A 17,975-nucleotide genomic window follows, 5' to 3' on the forward strand; every position below is an offset into this window, starting at 1 on the left:
AGGAGCACAGTGACACCTTCCATCCCTGAATTGAGGAGCATTTTGAAGCCATATCCCTCATTCGCCACCGTGGCGCAAACATTTAGCATTGCATCGTTATGACTTGAAGGGAAAATTTGTAATTTACTGCTGAACCTCAAGTCGAGACATATGGCTGGATTGGGGTGTGACGTTGTAAAGAATATGAGTGACAAGAATTGTATTCTGTTCTTCCAGCAACAGGAAATTATGTAGGCAGCACAAACAGTTAAGACGGAAGGTCTGGAGGGGAGATAGAGAAGATAGGATGACAGGGATATGAGAGGAGAATGAAGGAGGACATGGAACAGCGGGAGGGGAGAGACGAGTTGCAGTGTTTATAGAACAAAGACCATGGATTTTTTTTTATTTTTTAGATTTTATATATTTTATTATTTAAAAAGCATTTATTTTGAAGGTTTACACAAATACAGTTATGTTAAACTATTGTGTATTTTTTAAGAAACACACTTTATATGTTATTGGAATTACCCAATAGATTCTGAAGAATATAAATGGTCTCTTGTGCTGGGCAGCTGGTTTAATACATAGTGCTGGTGACTCCTTACTCCACTCACTCCCTTCATTGCAATGCACTGTATATAAAATACATATGGCCATAGAGAAAAATACTTGACTACATGTTTCAGCTAGATGGGGTGGAAATTATTCAGTAAGGTCTCTACGAACCAAATGTTTCGTTTTTGAGGGGACTGTTTTAAATATCCAGCAGCACTTCCTACTCCACCTATTCCATTGCCCCCAATGCAATACACTATATATGAAATACATATTGGGTTATAGAGAAACAAATATTATTTGTGCTGAGGTATAAATGGGATTGGAAGTAGTCAGTAGGGTCTGTAGAATCTATATCTGGTGACATTTAATGTGCTCTACTTTTGACTAGGGCCCATGGTGAGAGGAGAAGAAAGGGGAGTAGAGGAGGAGAAGATGGGAGGAGAGGAATGTTTTGGTTTGACGTTACTCTTAAAGATGATTTGGCCTTCTTTTTTTATGCTCCTACTGTGCTACTCCCATTGCTTTTTAGCTAGTGGTGGCTAAAGTTAGCCAAAGTTTGTAGTAGCTGTTTAAATGAATAACTTGTCGTATTCAGGCTTCTGATAAGAATCAATGAATTAGAAATTCCTAATATCACACACTTAACTACAACACTAAGGCTGTCGGTCTGGTCCAGCCAGCACGGAATGTTGCAATGGAACAGGAATGTCTGTCATTATAATTCCACAACGTCTCCATTCTATTCTTCTACAGGAGAGGTGATGGAGCGCGAGCTAAAGCCTGAAGGTCTGGTAGAGAAGATAGGATGATATAGGAATAGGAGAGGAATGTGGAGAGTATGGGAGGAGAGAGAACAGAGGGGAGGGGAGTGAAGGAGTTTCTGTGTTTCTGGAAGAACAAGACAATGGAATGGATGGAGTCTTAGGCGTGCCCCTTGATAGCCTGACCAGTCTCCTATCTGGTCTGTCTTCTCTACAGTCTTTAACGACAGGCTTTAGTGGCCTAACCTCGGACCTCTTATAGTTTAAGGTTTCTTGTGTAAAACGTTACTATTCGGGTGAAATTTTCGTAGTGCAAAATAATTGTCAAAGCGCAAAAAAATACTATTAACCTCATAAATCTGGCCATAGGGCTCTGGTCAAACGTAATGCACTATATAGGGAATGGTGCCATTTGGGAGGCAGACTATGAATTCCGTAAGGTATCTTGTGTAAGATGGTACTTTGTGCACAGATATGTAAAATATGTTGTTGGCTTGAGAGTATGTTGTTTAAACACTCCGTATTCCTTAAATCTCCCATGAAAATGACACCAGATAGTAGAGTAAAGTAGAGACTCAGAGATACAAAATGGTATAACATACACTGCATTTGAGGAGCAATGGGAAATTAATTCTGCTTTGAAGGTTGATATACTTTTGAGAAAAGGGCCTTTTAATGTTTTGGTACTGACTGAAGAGCTCTCCTTTGTCTACACCCATTCAGCATTGTTCACACCCTCTTAAAGAGATGGGTGGGGCTGCCTTAAGGATTCACATGTGAGGTCATGTGCTAAACAATGAGTAGTGTAGTAAAGATTAAGACTAAAAGTGGTAGTAGCCTACAATAAGGAACATTTCCAGGTGAACAGAAAGTGTCCAGATGTAAAGAAAATGACTAAAGTAAAAGTCACCCAATAAAATACTACTTGAGTACTTGGAATTGCTAAGATAAACTTAAGTATCAAAAGTTCAAATTCCTTAAACCAGACAGGCCCATTTTTTTTATTTTTTTTTATTGACGGGTAGCCAGGGGCACACTCCAACCCTCAGACATAATTTACAAACAAAACATTTGTGTTTAGTGAGTGTGTGGTATGTCACAAAATCATGTTACAACCACACATATCAATATTCATTTTATATCAATATTTTGCTAAGTCTTGCAAAGTGGACGGATCGCCACAGAAGGTGTAAACAGTACAAAAATGGTTACTTGCATAGCAGCAATATCAGAAATAGATCATGTCGATATAAATAAAATAATATACAGTATGTACACAAACAAGATCAATAACGATAGTGATAGACGAGGTAATTGTCTGCATACAGTCAGGGGTAAAGTGGCTGAGCAGCAGGATAATAAACATAATAGTAGCAGCAAAGTATGGTGTGTGTGTTAGTCATTTGAATAGAAGTACTGCAGATAGTGCTGATGACTGGTCTGTCTGAACCACGCATGAACATGGGAATCTATATTCGGAGAGCCTGTTCCTGTCCTGCCCTTGACTTTGGTGCAGGGCATGTGATGTCCAAAGCCTCTTTGTCGCAAAACTACCTGATCTTCTCAAAAATATATGTTTGTCTAGATTTGTCCAGTCCAGGTGGTGCTTGTACAGGCAGACCATCTATGGGAGGAAGGATGTCAGTGTTGTGCAGCAGCTGAAACCTGGTCCTGACTGAACGCTCCTTGGCGACAACACCAGGCTCCAGAGCATCAAAGCTGGAAAACAGGAAATAAAAATGTGAAAACATTAAAACCTTGCACAACATCAATTCACCTCTCAAGTTTAGATAAGAATAATAACCTCATACAATGCAATGAAAATTATATTCACCTGAAGTGCTTCTACTGCTTGATCTGTGGCAGCGGCCTGAAGTACGGAGTCAGGTGTTGTTGCCAGCCATAGCTTTCCACCAGCACTGAACCATCATCTAGTCTAACCAACTGTGGGATCTTGACCCCTGTCACTGTGCTGTCTTTCACAACAACAGCCATCTCAGACAAAGTGTTCACTCTGGTCTTTCTGAAGCGCTGCTTGATGAGGCCGAAGCACCAAGCAAACTTGGTGTGGCCTGTGATCAGGAAGTGAAGGTCCAGACTGTGGTGGAGCTTGTGCATGGTCCGCCAGGCACAATACCAGAGCACAAACGTGTTCTTGTTTTGGCCACTGCAGTTATCACAATTCAGGTCCACACGTGTTTCCCCAACTCCGTAGTTGGTGAAGAAATGGTGCATGTAGTTGATGACTGCGCTGCTGCCTTTGCTGAATGACATGCCTTCATCAGTCAAGTAGTTGACTTGTTGTGGCATTCCTTCACAGCAGACACCAAACAAGCCACACTTGCGAGGAGTTAAAAAGTAGATGGGACCTGGCTGCATAGGGTCAGAAGGATAGTGCACCTGCAAACAACAAAAGAACATTAAGATAAATTACAATTAAATTGTCTCACCCCTGTTAATACACCGCACAGTGAAATGTATTTTCCTGCCTCCCATATACACTGCTCAAAAAAATAAAGGGAACACTTAAACAACACAATGTAACTCCAAGTCAATCACACTTCTGTCAAATCAAACTGTCCACTTAGGAAGCAACACTGATTGACAATACATTTCACATGCTGTTGTGCAAATGGAATAGACAACAGGTGGAAATTATAGGCAATTAGCAAGACACCCCCAATAAAGGAGTGGTTCTGCAGGTGGTGACCACAGACCACTTCTCAGTTCCTATGCTTCCTGGCTGATGTTTTGGTCACTTTTGAATGCTGGCGGTGCTTTCATTCTAGTGGTAGCATGAGACGGAGTCTACAACCCACACAAGTGGCTCAGGTAGTGCAGCTCATCCAGGATGGCACATCAATGCGAGCTGTGGCAAGAAGGTTTGCTGTGTCTGTCAGCATAGTGTCCAGAGCATGGAGGCGCTACCAGGAGACAGGCCAGTACATCAGGAGACGTGGAGGAGGCCGTAGGAGGGCAACAACCCAGCAACAGGACCGCTACCTCAGCCTTTGTGCTAGGAGGAGCACTGCCAGAGCCCTGCAAAATGACCTCCAGCAGGCCACAAATGTGCATGTTTCTGCTCAAACGGTCAGAAACAGACTCCATGAGGGTGGTATGAGGGCCCGACGTCCACAGGGTGGGTTGTGCTTACAGCCCAACACCGTGCAGGACATTTGGCATTTGCCAGAGAACACCAAGATTGGCAAATTTGCCACTGGCGCCCTGTGCTCTTCACAGATGAAAGCAGGTTCACACTGAGCACATGTGACAGATGTGACAGAGTCTGGAGACACCGTGGAGAACGTTCTGCTGCATGCAACATCTTCCAGCATGACCGGTTTGGCGGTGGGTCAGTCATGGTGTGGGATGGCATTTCTTTGGGGGGCCGCACAGCCCTCTGTGTGCTCGCCCGAGGTAGCCTGACTGCCATTAGGTACCGAGATGAGATCCTCAGACCCCTTGTGAGACCATATGCTGGTGCGGTTGGCCCTGGGTTCCTCCTAATGCAAGACAATGCTAGACCTCATGTGGCTGGAGTGTGTCAGCAGTTCCTGGAAGAGGAAGGCATTGATGCTATGGACTGGCCCGCCCGTTCCCCAGACCTGAATCCAATTGAGCACATCTGGGACATCATGTCTCACTCCATCCACCAACGCCACGTTGCACCACAGACTGTCCAGGAGTTGGCGGATGCTTTAGTCCAGGTCTGGGAGGAGATCCCTCAGGAGACCATCCGCCACCTCATCAGGAGCATGCCCAGGCGTTGTAGGGAGGTCATACAGGCATGTGGAGGCCACACACACTACTGAGCCTCATTTTGACTTGTTTTAAGGACATTACATCAAAGTTGGATCAGCCTGTAGTGTGGATTCCACTTTAATTTTGAGTGTGACTCCAAATCCAGACCTCCATGGGTTGATAAATTTCATTTCCATTGATAATTTTTGTGTGATTTTGTTGTCAGCACATTCAACAATGTAAAAAAAAATGTATTTAAAAATAATATTTAATTCATTCAGATCTAGGATGTGTTATTTTAGTGTTCCCTTTATTTTTTTGAGCAGTGTGTATATATATATATATTTTGGGGGGGATACCTATCCATCCATCTATGTCCTTAATCAGTATAAAAGGAGGAAATATTGCTTACTTGTTGAGCAAAATCAAAGCTGTAATGCATCCTGATGTCTGCTTGCTGGTTCAGTAGGGCACCCCTGAGACAACTGCAGGTCTTGAATAGGTGGTCTTGCAGTCAGGTGTGTTCTACTGATGCTGAAAGACAAATTCCAGATACTAACGTTACACACATTTCACACATGTAAGTTACTGTTAGCTAGCAAGCCAGCCATCTAATCGGCGCTAACGTTAGCTAGATAACAGCAAGCTTTAACTTGGGGTCTTTTGTTTAGACATGTAACGTTAAAGTTAGCTAGCTAAAATTTGTACCAAAATCCCAATCCAGAGTAAAGTTAGCAAGCCGGGCATTGAACTCCAGCTGGCTAGCTAACAGCCAGCTTTAATTAGCTTTAATTAGCAATACAAACTGATTTTCATAGCTCCCTAAAGTTAACCAAAATTGGTTCAATGTTTGATTCTTACGCATATACATAGATATGAAAGCTTCATTCATGTCCTCTGTCGTTTCCGTTTAGTTTGAACAGCTTGTTTAGCCCATTGTGTCAAGTCACTCTGGTTCACACTGACAGTGTGCAATGCTAAAAGTATCATCAGATCTTTCTCCCTCTCTGTCACTGATGCCATGGTTGCCCTTAATTTGAAGATGTAATCCGGAGACATGTTTTATACAACATCCTTCTGTGTTCTATTTTTGACTCCCTACGCATTCTTCCGTGACAACACTTGATTGTCGCCATTTCTTCTCCATCACGGTCATCAGAAGACTCTACAATGTTTTCAATTAATATGTTTTTACCTAAATCAGGGATTTCGTCATCGTCTGATTCATTTTCAGAGTCAGAGAGTCAGCATGGCACGATCGTCCTCCAGAAACTGGTCCATCACAACTTTTCCCCACTTACCTTTGTCGATAGCACCTGATAAATTCAGGGCAGCAATGTTATTGAGAGAAGTAGCAATATTTTTGCAGTTCTTCATGGCTAATGTTATATACTTAGAAAAAACTGTGGTAGAAAAGATTATCTACACATTACGAGCAGCTCATTTTATAGACACAAGATGCTACACCGCAGACCAATCCAAACTCATCTCTCGGCATGAGCAGTCCACTCATTATCTCAGCCAATCATGGCTAGCGGGAAGGTTTCTGACTTTTTCTGTGGCTAAACCAACTAGGCTCATAATTTAACCATTTAATTTGTATTAACAGATGGCATACAATTAGATTTTAAGGCACATGAAAGTTCACATGTTCAAGAAGGCATTTCTGCCCCCCAAAAACATTTTGACAAAAAAATGTGAAGTCGTGACATGCGACATAAGCCTAGTTTCCTGAATCGGGTCACATATAGATTCTACAGACATTACTGACTACTTCTAACCCCACTTTAACCTTGGCACAAATAATAATTTAAAAAAATCTTTAACCAAATTATTTCCATATACTGCATATTGCACATGTCAAACTCATTCCAAGGAGGGACAAGTGTCTGCGGGTTTTCGCTCCTCCTTGTACTTGATTGATGAATTAAGATCACTGATTAGTAAGGGACTCCCCTCACCTGGTTGTCTAGGTCTTAAATGAAAGGAAAGACTAAAATCCAGCAGACACTAGGCCCTCGTGGAATGAGTTTAACACCCCTGGTGTATTGCATTGGGGGAAATGGAATAGGCAGAGTACGAAGCGCTGCTGGATATTTAGATGACATTCACCCTAAAAAAACATATGGCTAGTAAAGATCCTACTTATAAGTATTTCCAACCTCGCTTTTATCTCTGCACAGTTCTTTAAAATAAATTGTAAACCAGTCTTGAAAATGTTTTTATACCATATTTTTCATTGTTTTCATAAATATTTCTCATTGTTTTCATACATTTCTTGTTGAATTTGCTTATAAGCACAATACAAATAAATGGTCATTGATTAGTTGTAATATATTTTGAAATCGACATTGCAATGTTTTGAAATGTGTTCTTTTATTTTGAAGGTTTCCTCAGAAAAAACAGGGAAGTCTCTGCACACTTACAGTCAGATGCTAAACTATTTGAATAGTACCTGAGCTTAAAAGGCTCAGCTACTATTAATTTGCATCTTCGGGGTGAACGCATGCAAGTACGGTTCGCTTCCTGCTTCCTCGTATTTCGACAGTGTAGCTGGTTAATGCGAGTGTATCATGTATATGTTAGCTTGTGGCGTTGTATTTTTCCCGGGACTGTTCTTCATATCCAGGAAAGTGCTTGAATCCGCTTTCAAAAATTGGAATGATGCAGATGTGTTTGTGGTCAGCGAAAGGTAGGCTTTATTGTGCGACTATTTCCGTATGCATAAGTTAGCCAGTTCTTGTCATTGAATGACTTAACTAGTAACTGACACTAGGTATTTCAGTAAGCAGATTTCTAGTTCTATCGCAACAACTCCGGAGAAAAATCTATCAGAACTGAACCGCAACCTGGATTTACAGGAGACATAGAAGATGCCGATTCTCCTTTAAAACCAAGAGCAATTTAACTTGCCATTAACCAGTTTTTCAAGCTTAATAATGTCTAAATACGTTCGGTACTTCCCAAAGAATGGCGTTTCACTGAGCGACAGTTGGACTTCCAAAAAGGGTCCAAATAAAAACGTACATGCAACCGAAAAAATGCTTTATCTGAAAATAATTTATTTCCATATTAGCAATGGAATTAAAATACACTAAATGATGCCTATCTAGAAATATATAATCACTAACTTACATCACTAACTACATAACCCTTTACCTGGCACCAATATATTAATATAAAATGTGTTTGCTATTTTAAATATTAGAACAAATGAAAAACCAATTGTGCGCACTTGCATAGCCTCATCTCATCTATTCCATCTCTTCACAAGGTTGCTGTCCTCTATCCATGCAACTCTGGCTACTATTGTTGGGTTCATAATTGCTACTGCCTCCAATGATGTGATGTCTGACAGGTAAGAATTCATATTTAAATCATTTCCTTTTAAACAGCAATCATCACGTGTAGTGATTGGTGGGAATTTAACCAGTGATTCTCTGTTACAACCAGAGCCATTAAAAACAAGAGGTTGTTTTTTTTTGGGGGGGGGGGAGGCCGTAGTACACTGATATAGAAAAGACTGACATGTACAACAAGAGCACGTCAACCAGAGTCCTCTAGAGTTTAAATTGAGCACAACTCCCCCGCCCAAATTTTAACACTGTGGTCTCATTATCTGCAGGGTTTAGCTGTGTTTATTTCCTTCGTGACTGAAACGGTTTCTCCATTATTCATAGTAAAAAAGGAAACAGTTTTGAAAAAGCTTAAGGTCATGAACAGTCAATTTGACTGTAGGGTCTCCGCAAATATAATTAAAAGTTTATCCTATTCATCTATGGCAAATATATTTGTTTCGTCTGTAGTTAGTTACTGTCTAGCTAGGTCTTCAGCCAGCATGGAACAAAAAGGGAGCGGGAGGGTCGTTCAAAACTCAGACGCAGTTGTCAAGTCGACACGTGTCAGTGCTCCTGTGAACCGCCTCACAAGATAAATGGAAGATGTATAGCAAAATATAAAAAAACACTGTCAGTGTTTGAGTTTAGCATTTCTATCCAAAACAAGTTATGGGCGATTTTATTTTAGTCACTCAAAATGTTAGTTTACATGGGAATCAGTGACTGTTCGGAACCTTTTTTTAAATAAATGTTTAATTCCAGGTCATGTGACATGATTAACCAAAACACGGCCCTATTTATATTTTACTTGAACCTCCAGTTTCATTGGGTGTAGGAAGAGGATTCAGTGATAAAGGATAAGGCCACATTTCTATTTGTTTCACTGGTTAAATCATCAGTTTTAAAACACAATCCAGCATAAGTGCTTACTTTCATCATGATCCTAATGTACCGGTATGTCACCATCTTCTTTAGGCACAGACTGACCAATGAATTTGTGTGGTTTGGCGCCCCTTACATGGCCTTTGATATCTACGCCATGTATCTGAGTAACTACCACAGTCAAAAGGTCAGAGGGCACGAGGCGTACATGAAGCACTCCCTCCTTACCATCAAGCTGTTCCTCCTCCGGCATCCCCTGCTGGTGTTTCATCACATGGTCCTCCTCACGGTCTTTATGCCCATCACTCTGGTGAGGGAGCACAATTACTGTACAGCAACTTTAGGTCTGATGCGTTACATCGGCAGTTGAAATTTGTGACTAGTCCAGTTTTTGTTATTGATAATCGACTGTGTCATCCTCAACAGCTGGCTGTGCTCAATGAGTTCGTTTTTAATATTCATATCATGCTTTTTTTCCCCCTCAGTTCCTCAGGACCGGTCTAGGTGGAGACTTCTTCATTGGCTGTTTCTTCATGGCTGAATTCAGCACTCCATTTGTCTCATTAGGAAAGGTTCTGATCCAGGTAAGGCCACTCCCAGATTCATAAACCCCTTTGTTTTTGATTTGTGCTTTAGGTAGTCTGAACATAGTATGAATTGTACTATAACTCTGTGTACAATCATTAAACAATCCATATATTTTCCTCTGTAGTTGGGACTAGAGGACTCATGGCTTCACAGAGTCAATGGTGTGATGGTTCTGCTGAGTTTCTTCACCTGCCGTATCCTGATCTTCCCCTACATGTACTGGGTGTATGGTCAGCAGTACACCATTCCCTTCCACAAAGTGCCGTTCCATCTACAGCTCCACTGCAACTTAGCCAACCTATCCTTACTAGCACCTCAGATCTACTGGTTTGTGCTGCTGTGTCGCAAGGCCTATCGCCTCTACCTGCGTCAGACTGGGTCAACGGGTCAACCTTCTCATAAAGATGGCTCAAAGACAGATTAGAGGTGCCATCTAATTCTGTGGTTAGCAACATGTCAATTATGCTTCCTTTGCCCTCTTGTCTTCAATGTCATGAGTTATTTCAATCCTTGCCTCTGAAGGAATGGTCTGTGGAATTTAGGACATGCAACTGCCTATGAATACAAAATTACTGGTATTTATTACAATTCTCAGGGGTCAGACACTGTTATATGATGTAGTTTGTGCAAGAAATATTTACTGATTTTATTTTTTTCCTACCTGAAAGAGTGACACCATGCATCATGACTAATCAGGTTAACTTTCAATCCAAAATATTTAATTATTTCATAGTTAAGTATGAAATGTTGCACTAGAAAATAGATTTGACAGACAAATGAAATAAGCACTGAAATCCCAAGCATTTTGATCAAGTTGTAACCCTGTCTTGTGTCCTAGTGTGAATGATCAAAGGTTGTTTTGATTAATAAACCACTGAAAGACATGCAATCTGTCAGTTTTATTCAAAAGTACATTTTGGGTCAGAACATTTTATTTGAGGCTGGGAACAATAAACCCTCATTCGAGCACTGTCTTAAGTGCATCAACCTGAAGACGACAGCTGAGCAATTTTCTGATGCAACACAGCCTTCATCTCGGCGCTGTCCAGGTTGTCTGTGATGGTGGTGAAGAAGTGGCGAGTGTTCTTGGTCTCCAGGTGGGAGCAGCAGCTGGGGTGTGCGGCCAGTACTGCCTCGTAGTGGGTCAGGATCTCCAGGGCACACAGGAACAGGGACTCACACTGACCGCCGGGCATCATCACTTGAATGTGCTGCACATGGCAGAAGAGCTGGCTCAGTACAAACAGCACCTCCTGGCTGGCGGTGGTGGTAGCTGCCCTCTCTTCTTTTGGGTCTTTGTTGGAGGAAGACGGCAAAAGCTTTCCCCTCAGGGAGTCTATGATCTCTCTCATGGCGCTGGCGTACAGCAGCCCCACGTGGGCCCAGCCCTGGCCGGAAAGCCAGTCTTTGCAGCTGGAGCCGCAGAGCAGCTGGAGGACACGCAGCAGTAGCACGGACAGACGCAGCTCGCAGGAGAACGGCCGCAGGTCCAGCAGGGGGAGAAAGTCCACGTACTCCAGAGAGTAAGGCACGTGGAGACGACCTGAGCGGAGCAGCTCTCGCATGGCTCTCAGCAGCCTGCCCCACTCGGCGACCGTGCACCAGGGTAGGGTCTGTGTCACAGCCACCAGCAGGCCTTTGCTGAACATGTTGACGTCGTCGGGCCGATGCTGGTCCAGAGCCAGAGAGGTCAGCATGGTGTCCTGAACCTCGTCAGAGAGAGCGCAGCACTCCATCCACGCCAGCAGCCCTGTGCCCTGCCCATACTGGGCCAACTTTAGGCCAGACCACTCCTGCTCCGGCAGCTCGCACACAGCCAACAGTGAGGACGGCACCTCGTTTTTGAAGTGATCCCCCCACACTACCTTCAGGTGGAAGCGAACAGTCCAGTCCAGGGCCTCCACCTTATTGTAGAGCCAGAAAAGGGCTCTGGACCAGGTGTTGGGGGCTGAGGCCACCTCCCGTCCCACCACCTTGCCCAATGCAGTCAGCACAGTGACGAGCAGCACCTTGGACTCCATGGATAAGTGACGTGGTGCGCCCTCTGCAGGAAGCTCCCAGCACCCGCAGCCCTCATTCAGGAGCTGGCAGAGGACGCAGAGGAGGGGGAACGGGGAGCAGTTCATGACCCAGTGTGGTGATGCATCCTGGAAATCCAGAGAAAATGCAGAGTGGAGCAAACGCAGGCACAGCTCCAGGCTGCAGGTGCTAGAGCCAGAGGGGGAGAGGTGAGGCAGGACGAAGGCACACACAACCTCTTCAGGGTGCAGGAAACTCTGTCCGCTCTCGGAAATGCTTGGCTGCATCAGTGCAACCAGGAAGTGCAGGAACTGGTCCTCCTCCTTAGCCGAGGACAGTTTAGTCATGGCAGTATCTTGAAGACAGCTGCACAGTAAGCTCCCCGCAGAGCTGCCTGTCCCCTCTGTGCATCCGGGGGCACCTCCCCTCAGCCCTGGGAGTTGCTGGAGTATCTTGGAGAGGAGGCTGTGGGCCCCATGGTTCACCACCGCTAGATGGCAGCACCGACGCAGGGTGGCCTCGGGGTTCTGAAAGGCCACGCTGGCTATGGCAACCACGGCCAAGCTGAGGTTGTTCTGCGCCGATCCACCCTGGATGATGCAGTTGAACGCCATGTTGAGCTCCTCACTAAAGCCCTCCGTCACAGCCTGGGGCAGAGAGCCCTGGAGACCCTTCTTGGAGCAGGTTAGCATTTCTGATAATGTTGTGTTTTTCTCAGCTAAGGGGAGCTCTGTGAAAATGTTCACAATAATGTCCTTCAGCTTTCTGCAGTGCTCTACTTCTTCAGTATCTATTTGGCACTTTGCAATGAGAGTGGAGACTAATTTCATGACAATGTCCTTTCGCTGGAATGCGTTTTTGTTTCTCTCCAGACAGCTGATCCACTCCTCCACACTCAGGGACCAGCTCAGTTCAGTTGCAAATAGCGTAGTGAAATCTTGGAAGCCCTCCAAGCGGTGGCTAATGATGGCTACGGCAATGTGGGCCATTTCCCCAGCGTTGCTCTCTGTGTCGGGGAAGGACAGTGAGACTAACAAGCCTCTCAAAGTGCTCTGCACATTGTTCAGTGTCTGGCGCTCACCCTCATCCATGGTCTCAGACATGGAAAGTTCCTCTAGGGACTCGAGCACTCTGGCCAGACAGCTTTTCAGACGGCGTGCCAAGACACTGGGGTCACAGCTGTCTGTCATCTCCAGCAGCCCTCTCTTCTCCCAGGCCTGAGTGAGCTGTGAGACAGTCTGCAGTGCTTGCATTAGTGTCATTCCACAGGGTTTAAACTGGGAGGGTGTGTGGGCTGCCTTCAGGTCACTGTGGGCCTCGCTTATCACCTGGACCAGATCAAACTTCTCTATCCCAGCATGCCTCTTTCTGACAGTCACCGCACTGTTCAGGCTCTGAAGTTGCGCCTCAGCTGGGAGGATGATAGCTTGGTCTATCAGATGTGAGGTGTACAGGGAGTCGAGGCAGTTGGATAGGGCACGGTAGCAAAGGTCAGAGGTGCTCAGATGCTCTTTCACCTCCTCCAGAGCATGAAAAAGAATGGACAGCACATCATTGGTGGATGGTGCTGGGTTTGACTTGAATCTCTTGGCAGCATGAGGCGAGAGGCCAGTGGTGTTGGGGAGGCGGGTCCACTGGTTAGTAAAGACCGTATCTAGGTCGTCATCCTCTTGCCTTCCCCACCTGCCCTTCCACAGCTCCCACCACACCTCCAGCAGGACGCGGACGTCCTCCTCAGTGCTGTTACGGGTGATGTGTTGAACTAGCTTCTCTAGCTCAGAACTCAGGTGGGACGACGGCAGACACAAAAGCAGCTGGGCGTAGATCTGAGAGAAGCCTTTCAACTTGACCAGCTCAAACATCACTGTTCGGTTAATGTCAGGTAGACTGTTCTGCAGAGAGAAGAATGGATTCTCCCTCCAGCCGATTTCCATGTCCTCTTCGCTCTCCCGCCCCAGTAATTTGCTCCATAAGACGCAGATGATTTTCTTCTTCCAGTGAACACTGCTCAGACAGCTACCTCGCTCCTGCCCACAAATTTCTCTGACAGCCTGTAGAATTGGGTGGCCAACCTTACTCCAGTCCTCCTTCTGCAGGGCACTGAGTGACGCTGGCTGGCACAATCTGTTGGCCAACAGAAAGCCTCCCTGGAGAATGGCAGTCTTCTCACAGCTCAGCCAGGAATCTGAAAGCACAGGCAGAAGAGTAAGAACGCATGAACACAGGAGTAGACTACAGAGTAGTTAGTTCAGTACAGAAACCAGGTTGCCGGGGCCAAATCCATTTGAGTTGAGTCACTTGACAGATCCTCTTTGATTAAAAAAAACTTTGCATACATGTTTGCCCATGGAAGGAGTTGTCAGAAAGTTACTTTTTGTAACGGAATTCCAGAACATTCCAGAGATAAAGGTGTTTGTTTAAAGCTGACCCATTTTGCATTCCCCATCATACCACGAGACATCCACGTCTAAATCACTGGAAATGATAAACGGTTGAGTTTGATATCATTCAAAAAGCTTACAAATAGGGTTGCAAGCTTCGGTTGATACACATGCTTTTGAATACAGGGTGGGTGTCATTTCAATCATATAAATATAATTCTTAGCATGGACCTATCCTTCAGACCACTGCAGTTTAACTGCTACGCCATTGAAATGTGAACTTCTGATTACTATCACGAAGGGAGATACCTAGTCAGTTGTACAAGTGAATGCCTTCCGCATTTAACCCAACCCCTCTGAATCAGAGGTGCGGGTGGCTGCCATAATCGACATCCACATCAGAGGTGCGGGTGGCTGAATCAGAGGTGCGGGTGGCTGCCATAATCGACATCAGAGGTACGGGTGGCTGAGTCAGAGGTACGGGTGGATGCCATAATCGACATCCACATCTTCTGTGCCTGGGAAACAGTGGGTTAACTGCCTTGCTTAGGGGTAGAACAACATATTTTTACCTTGTCAGCTCGGGGATTCGATACTGCAACCTTTCAGTTACTGGCCAAACGCTCTAACCACTAGGCTACCTGCCGATCCACCCACATTCAAATGTCATCTGATAGGGGTGAAATTACAGGTGTAGCACCTATGTGGAAGCTAGGTGATTTGCAACAGCACTTGGCTGCATTCAAAACAAATTTCCTCCACCGCATCCCATTTCCCCGTAACATGGCAGAGAATTGCATTCCAACCTTTTACTTTTGGTTTGGGTCCATCACCTTCAAACAGCTGTAAAGACATTTTATTGCTATTAAGAATATAATACACAGCGATTTAGATGGTACACCGATTCCCTACACTATTCAGTGCTTGTTTTCTGAAACTGAGCAAACAGTGTAGAATTTTAGCAATCAGGAAATGACAGTGATTTCTACATTTACCACTTGACCTGATTAACACAGCTACAAAGTCAAAACAGCTTTCCCATTTTGAAATCAGATGCCATTCAGGAAGGAGGAAACCAATATGCAAATATCATAGCCAATCCCAACACTGGAGGGTAAAGTAATACTGTGAAACACACCATTCCACTATTACTGAAAATATATTTTGGACATTTTCTGAAATTACAATGCATACATTCTTAATAAAAATCCTGTGTAGAACCTTGAAACAGTCATATCTATTCTATTGTCTATATTTCTATGATTTCAATAGGTTTCCTTTGGAAGATTAAGAGTAGAATTTAAAAACAGATATTCCCATTCAAATCAACATTCTATGTGTGGACTTCCAGCCATCTTTGTGGTACCATTTGTAAGTTGAAATGTCAACTTGTGAGTACATTTATCAGCCAAAACATGACACCCACCCTGTACTCAAGAGCATGTTGTGTCTCAACCAATGGCAGTCACAAGACAACCTCAGATGATGTAAAAAGGAGTCTAAGCTACAACGTGTGAATATGACAAATCAAAGTTAACACATTTTTTGATAGTTGATGTTTAAGGTTAAATTACAGTTATTATTAAAGAAATGTAATTATACAATAGTTTGACAACCCTGTTTGTAAACTTTTAAGTCATATCAATATCAACCATTTTTTCCCCCCACCCCCAGTGATGAATATATACAGGGCATTCAGAAAGTATTCAGACCCCCTTCACCTTTTACACATTTTGTTACGTTACAGCCTTATTCTAAAATTTATTTACATTTTTACAAATCCCTCAATCTACACACAATACCCAATAATGCCAAAGCGAAGAACAGGTTGAGACATTTTTGTAACTATATTAAAAATAAACAGAAATACCTTATTTACATAAGTATTCAGTCCCTTAACTATGAGACTTGAAATTGAGCTCAGGTGCATCCTGTTTCCATTGATCATCCTTGAGATGTTTCTACAACTTGATTGGAGTCCACCTGTGGTAAATTCAATTGATTGGACATGATTTGGAAAGGCACACACCTGTCTATATAAGGTCCCACAGTAAACAGCGCAAGTCAGAGCAACATCCAAGCCATGAGGTCGAAGGAATAGTCTGTAGAGTGCCGAGACAGGTCTGGTGGAAGGGTACAAAAACATTTCTGCAGCATTGAAGGTTCCAAAAACATTTCTGCAGCATTGAAGGTTCCTAAGACCACAGTGGCCTCCATTCTTAAATGGAAAAAGTTTGGAACCACCAAGACTCTTCCTAGAGCTGGCTGCCTGGCCAAACTGAGCAATTGGGGGAGATGGGAGGTTACCAAGAACCCGATGGTCACTCTGAACAAGCTCTAGATTTCCTCTGGAGATTGGAGAACCTTCCAGAAGGACAACCATCTCTGCAGCACTCCACCAATCAGGACTTTATGGAAGAGTGGCCAGACGGAAGTCACTCAGTAAAAGGCACATGACAGCATGCTTGGAGTTTGCCAAACGGCACCTAAAGGACTCCCGTACCATGAGAAAAAAGATTCTCTGGTCTGAAGAAACCAAGATTGAACTCTTTGGCCTGAAAGCCAAGCGTCGCGTCTGGGAGACTAGTTAGTATCAAGGGAAAGATGAATGGAGCAAAGTACAGAGGGAGCCTTGATAACCTGGTAGAACACACAGAACCTCTGACTGGGGCGACGGTTCACCTTTCACAGGACAATGACCCTAAGCACACAGCCAAGACCATGCAGGAGTGAACCCGATTGAACATCTCTGGAGAGACCTGAAAATGGCTGTGCAGCGACGCTCCCCATCCAGCAGAGCTTGAGAGGATTTGCAGAGAAGAATGCGAGAAACTCCCCAAATACAGGCATGCCAAGCTTATAGCGTCACCCAAGAAGACTTGCTGCCAAAGGTTCTTCAACAAAGTACTGAGTAAGGGTCTGAATACTTATGTAAGTGATTTCAGTTATAATTTGCAAAAGTGTATAAACAGGGTTTTGCTTCATTATGGGGTATTGTGTGTAGATTGAGAACAATTAATCCATTTTATTACTGGCTGTAACATAACAAAATGTGGAAAAAGTCAAATGGTATGCAAAACTGGTCAACTTTGAGCATATTTCTAAAATGTTTTGCCATTAAGGTCAAAAGTCTCTGAGCACTTCTACAATGGGAAAATGACATGTTTTAGTTCAAATCAAACGGGGTACTGTCAAAGTGATTGACTTGAAATAGATTTAGTTCCCACCTGACCCTAAATAAAGTGTATTGTCAGCTAGCTAGTTCAGCAAATAATGCAAATACATACAGTTAACATGTTACAACTATAAGCCAATGCATTCAACTCAAATCTCATTGCTACCTTGATTCATTGTTTGGGTGAGGCGCAGTTCAGTCTTCAAATGTGCATCCTTTCATCCACGCTGGACCCAATTCCACGCCAAGCCAACTACAACGAAGAGCACGTGTACATTTTTTTTGTTCAATGCATTATTCTACTAATTGTAATAAAACGAGAAGTTTAATACTGTAAGTAGATACTTACTTTCCAATGCGATATTACAAGAAACGTGTTTTTCGATCACTCAAAACAAGTCTTCTTACTTCCGCATCAAGGTCACGTGGGCGGATTTTTTTTTTTTTTTTGAAGAGTGACAAAATGTACTTCAACTTTTCAACTTTACAATGGAATGGATGTATATGGAGGGTTGTTTAGTTGCAGTAGCATGTTTTGGTTTTGTTGTGC

General features: G+C 43.7%; 2 protein-coding genes across 2 annotated transcripts; one reads left to right on the forward strand and one right to left on the reverse strand.

The window, feature by feature from the left end:
* Positions 1-7,489: 7,489 nt before the first annotated feature.
* Positions 7,490-10,734, forward strand: LOC112266806 (TLC domain-containing protein 3A). The gene is made up of 5 exons (XM_024444633.2): positions 7,490-7,734; positions 8,317-8,400; positions 9,356-9,572; positions 9,748-9,846; positions 9,975-10,734. Exons 1-5 carry the CDS (start codon positions 7,616-7,618, stop codon positions 10,272-10,274), a joined length of 819 nt encoding a protein of 272 aa, XP_024300401.1. The 5' UTR covers positions 7,490-7,615; the 3' UTR covers positions 10,275-10,734.
* On the reverse strand, positions 10,731-17,895 carry LOC112266805 (gem-associated protein 4). Its single transcript, XM_024444632.2, has 3 exons — positions 17,775-17,895; positions 17,592-17,678; positions 10,731-14,054 (listed from the first exon to the last, which is right to left on the reverse strand). Exons 2-3 carry the CDS (start codon positions 17,599-17,601, stop codon positions 10,834-10,836), a joined length of 3,231 nt encoding a protein of 1,076 aa, XP_024300400.1. The 5' UTR covers positions 17,602-17,678; positions 17,775-17,895; the 3' UTR covers positions 10,731-10,833.
* Positions 17,896-17,975: the final 80 nt, after the last annotated feature.

The sequence above is a fragment of the Oncorhynchus tshawytscha genome, linkage group LG14 (assembly GCF_018296145.1).
Source record: "Oncorhynchus tshawytscha isolate Ot180627B linkage group LG14, Otsh_v2.0, whole genome shotgun sequence".
Lineage (NCBI taxonomy): Eukaryota > Metazoa > Chordata > Actinopteri > Salmoniformes > Salmonidae > Oncorhynchus > Oncorhynchus tshawytscha.

What these genes read in the sequence shown, in the direction of transcription:
- LOC112266806 (XM_024444633.2), top strand. Translation starts at nt 7,616, where the DNA reads ATGTATATGTTAGCTTGTGGCGTTGTATTTTTCCCGGGACTGTTCTTC. An exon ending in GTGTTTGTGGTCAGCGAAAG is followed by an intron (nt 7,735 to 8,316) that starts GTAGGCTTTATT and finishes TCTCTTCACAAG; the next exon opens with GTTGCTGTCCTCTATCCATG. An exon ending in AATGATGTGATGTCTGACAG is followed by an intron (nt 8,401 to 9,355) that starts GTAAGAATTCAT and finishes CATCTTCTTTAG; the next exon opens with GCACAGACTGACCAATGAAT.